Source organism: Lactuca saligna, chromosome 9 (genome assembly GCF_052625555.1).
Source record: "Lactuca saligna cultivar CGN05327 chromosome 9, ASM5262555v1, whole genome shotgun sequence".
Classification (NCBI taxonomy): Eukaryota; Viridiplantae; Streptophyta; class Magnoliopsida; order Asterales; family Asteraceae; genus Lactuca; species Lactuca saligna.
In genome coordinates this window covers 51,026,869-51,030,515 of record NC_136425.1, presented here as the reverse complement: position 1 = coordinate 51,030,515, position 3,647 = coordinate 51,026,869, and the positions used below count along the sequence as shown (strand labels likewise).

The following is a 3,647-nucleotide window of genomic DNA, read 5'->3' as shown; positions in this document are numbered from 1 at the left end:
AATATAACCAGTTTTTCACACGGATAAGAGGAGTTGGTCCGACTAGTATATGTTCAAAGATAGTGGGTCAACAAGTCCTGCTAGTAAAAACAAAGAATTATGTTAACAGTCGCCTTTTTTTAATCTTCTCTTTCTAAACCGTGTTAGTTGTTAGTATCATATAAAATAATAAGTCCAACTTATCAAAGTTGGTGAACATTTGTCATATTCTTGAAGTTGAAAGCATGCAATGCATGGATCAAGTCAAATAAACAAACCCATCACAGATTCTGTCATTAAAAAACTGATACAGAATTCAGGAAAAAAAAAAAAAACAATAACTTAGCACTGAAAGTTACATAATCAAACTAAACAAAAACCAAAAGCATGTGGTAATAAGATAACTTTTCGCATAAGTATATTGTACATCATACCATAATACGACATATAAATCCTGACTAATCAAAATTGAGAGAGAATATGAATTGATCTTCAATCACGATCTTGGTTTTCTGCTCTAATATTCATAATCTGCGAGACAACAATCTTGGAAAGCTCACTAATGGCAGCTTGATAATCATCCGTTTCCCTTGGCACTGACCACACTTCTGATTGTGAGCTGCTCAAACCACTATACTCACTTGCTGCAACCCTTGTCTTCTTTGTTGTAAGCACCACCTTCTCCAAATCCGCTTGTGATAATGCCCTTGGCCCCTATAATACAATTAACATCAACAAAACACACTTGTAGTTGTATTCAAACAAAAGGAAAAGGGAAAGGATACTAACATTTGTTTTAATTCCTTTCTTCTCATCATCTAGAAGATCCCTGATGGGGAAATAGGCAGCTTGTTTGCAGAGCTCTAGAAGATCTGAACCGGTGTAACCTTCACACAATGCAGCTATGGAGTCGAGGTTAATTTGGTCATCTACTCTTTCACCTTTCAAAACCACCTTTAATATCTGAGCCCTTTCTTTGCGATCAGGTATCCCAATCTCAAATGCCTGTGGAAGTCGTCTCAGTATTGCTTCATCCAGCTCGGAAGGCCGGTTTGTTGCAGCAAGAACCATCACTCGAGCATTATCTATATAAATTAAATATTAGTTATAATATTGAAATTGGCTTTTTAATTACTATATCCGAGTTTTGAAAAGGAAACTTACGATCTGTAGTGAAACCATCCCATAAAGCCATAAACTCGGTCTTCATATTGGTCAATGCTTCATGGTCTGTAGTCCGGCGTTGACCGAGAAAACTATCCACCTCATCGATAAATATTATAGCAGGTTGGAGTTTGTAAGCCAAACTAAACACTGCAGCAACTGCATAACAAAAAAGAAAAACCAAATATGATTAATACAAAAGATTTTGTTTTTCTAAATAAGAGAAAAACATCAGAAAACTGACCGAGTTTTTGTGCATCTCCGAACCATTTGCTCATGAGATCTGATATTCTGACATTGATGAAAACAGCACCAGATTCTTTGGCAATAGCTTTTGCAAGCATGGTTTTCCCTGTACCTGGTGGGCCATATAAAAGAACGCCTTTTTGGGGGCCGAGGAGTTTTCCATAGGAGAAAAGCTCAGGCCTACGTAGAGGTAATATCACCAGTTCATAAAGTGATTGTTTGATGGTTTCCAGCCCTCCAATGGAGTCAAATTCAACGCCAATGTGATCAGGGTTTATCACGTTGCATGCAATCACATCCTGTTATTAGCAAACAATGATAAAAACAAGTTATTAGGCATATGCAACTTTTAGCAAACTGTAGCAAAAGCAAATCCAGAAAGATCAATAAAGTAGAGGCACATGGTGCTTCTTTTGCATTTTTGCAAGATTGATGGTTTGTTTGCAAGGAGAAGCCTAGAATGTTCCACGATTTAGGAACCCCTAATCTTAAGCAATTAACCAGTGCTTTTATGCAAGACTCGTAGTACAATCGCTTGTATTAGCAGAGCATCAGAGCAACAACTTTATCATTAAACCCTAATATACTTCTTAACTTCCTCCGTCAATTCAAAGAGGCGCACAATTTCAATCGTCAAATAGCGATGGGCTTTGTAGCAATTTAATCCCCAACCCTAATTCGTAGTGGCACTTGTTACAAACATGAAACCAGTAAAAAAAACAAATTTTCAGAAACTATGAGCAGACGACTATGTTTGAGTTCTATGTAGATTAAAATCGTCAATCAGAGAGTGTAAAATCTTCAAAGAGAGTGAATTAGTCGATTGTAAGCGTATAAACGAATTACATACCTCGTAGGGATTTGTATGAATAAGGGGGCGACCTAAGCGCTTGGAGATTTCTTTCTTCTGTTCAAGGGCTTTCTTCGAAGATTCTCGATTAGGATCGAGGTGTTTGAGGCCGGCGAACAGCACCAGGCAACTGAGGGCGGCGCTGGCGGCATACAGCACTAGTTCCTGCAAGAACTTCGTCTCCGTCGAACCCTTCATCTCTTACGTTCGCTTCCTTTTCCTCTAAGTTACAGTCGTCTGCTTCTTCTGTTGGATTTGGTGTGTTCTAATGGAACCCGTATTTATTTGGGGACAATTCAACGCCCACGTGTGCTGATCTAATCGGCGTAGCGTTTTTACTTTTTACTATGACACCCATGTTCCCGAGTTAAAAAAAATAATAATAAATACATAAAAAATAAAAAATGAGTAAAATAAATTAGTGCTTTTTTACTGTTTCATTAAAATAATAAAGTAAAAAGAAATAGAAGAAAATAAAATGATTACTTTCCTTTATGAATTTCTTTTCGATTTGAAAGAAGTTGAAAAGAAATAACAAATGATTAACTCCATAACTGGACAATTTAAAAAAATATTTTCTTGTTCTTTGTTTTATTTTATTTTTTTATCTCCTGACTTTCTTTTCTTAAACTCGTAACTAGACGTAAACAATTGATGCTTCTTGGTGACTTTATGTTTAGTTACAGTGCAAAGCTTATAATTACGAAATTACGGGTAATAAATCAATTATATGATACGTTAAAAATTGAAATTTGGATTTTTTTTTTTTTTTTTTTTGTCGTATTCAAGTCAAGTAAAAAAATATGACATCATGTCATGTCATTATTGTTTTCAAAATTCGATATAAAACTGATACTATATTAACATTTGTTTGTTGTGTTTTTCATGTTTGTCATGTTTTGTAACATTAATTTTGAATTAAATAAATTAAAGTGTTTACTTTGTATTATCTTTTCGCGTTTGCTGTGCTGATCGTTTTTATCGTGTTTTAATTTGATCGTTTTCGTGTTAGTAAAAACAAAACACAAAATTGTGTTATGTTGTGTTCGCATCATACAAAAATTATTGTGTCGTGACATGTCCACTAAAAATATGTCACGACTACCCAATTTATCACCTCTGCAGGCCCTACTTGGGATCACCTTAAAATGGAGTAAATATCGTGAGACATGTATTCAAGGAAAATGATTGACATATTGATGATTTTCAGCATGTGTGAAAATAAGTACATGCAGAATGAGTCAAAATATGGAATGGGGTGAGTCGAAGTGAACATACATAAACAAGAGTGTAACGACCCAAAATTCAAGATCAAAAATTTCTTTTAATAAAACATTACTTTAAGCAAAGTCATCATTCCAAAACATAATCAGAGTATTAATTTTCAAAACACATGTTCATTATCAGA

At 34.9% G+C, this 3,647-nt stretch overlaps 1 protein-coding gene across 2 annotated transcripts; it reads right to left on the bottom strand.

Moving 5' to 3' along the window:
* Positions 1-248: 248 nt before the first annotated feature.
* On the bottom strand, positions 249-2,504 carry LOC145017387 (uncharacterized). Of its 2 annotated transcripts, XM_078975428.1 has the most exons (6): positions 2,240-2,370; positions 1,791-2,062; positions 1,388-1,688; positions 1,144-1,302; positions 769-1,064; positions 249-693 (listed from the first exon to the last, which is right to left on the bottom strand). In XM_078975428.1, the coding sequence occupies exons 2-6, from the start codon at positions 1,806-1,808 to the stop codon at positions 472-474; spliced, it is 996 nt and encodes a 331-aa protein (XP_078831554.1). In that variant the 5' UTR covers positions 1,809-2,062; positions 2,240-2,370; the 3' UTR covers positions 249-471. The 2 variants fall into 2 exon arrangements, with proteins under 2 accessions (XP_078831554.1, XP_078831553.1); XM_078975427.1 differs by lacking the exon at positions 1,791-2,062 and having other exon boundaries at positions 2,240-2,504.
* Between the last annotated feature and the right edge of the window lie 1,143 nt (positions 2,505-3,647).

Coding starts and splice junctions, on each gene's coding strand:
- LOC145017387 (XM_078975427.1), bottom strand. CDS start 2,437: ATGAAGGGTTCGACGGAGACGAAGTTCTTGCAGGAACTAGTGCTGTAT. Junction 1,303..1,387: donor CGGAGATGCACAAAAACTCG/GTCAGTTTTCTG, acceptor TTTGTTATGCAG/TTGCTGCAGTGTTTAGTTTG. Junction 694..768: donor AGAAAGGAATTAAAACAAAT/GTTAGTATCCTT, acceptor ATTGTATTATAG/GGGCCAAGGGCATTATCACA.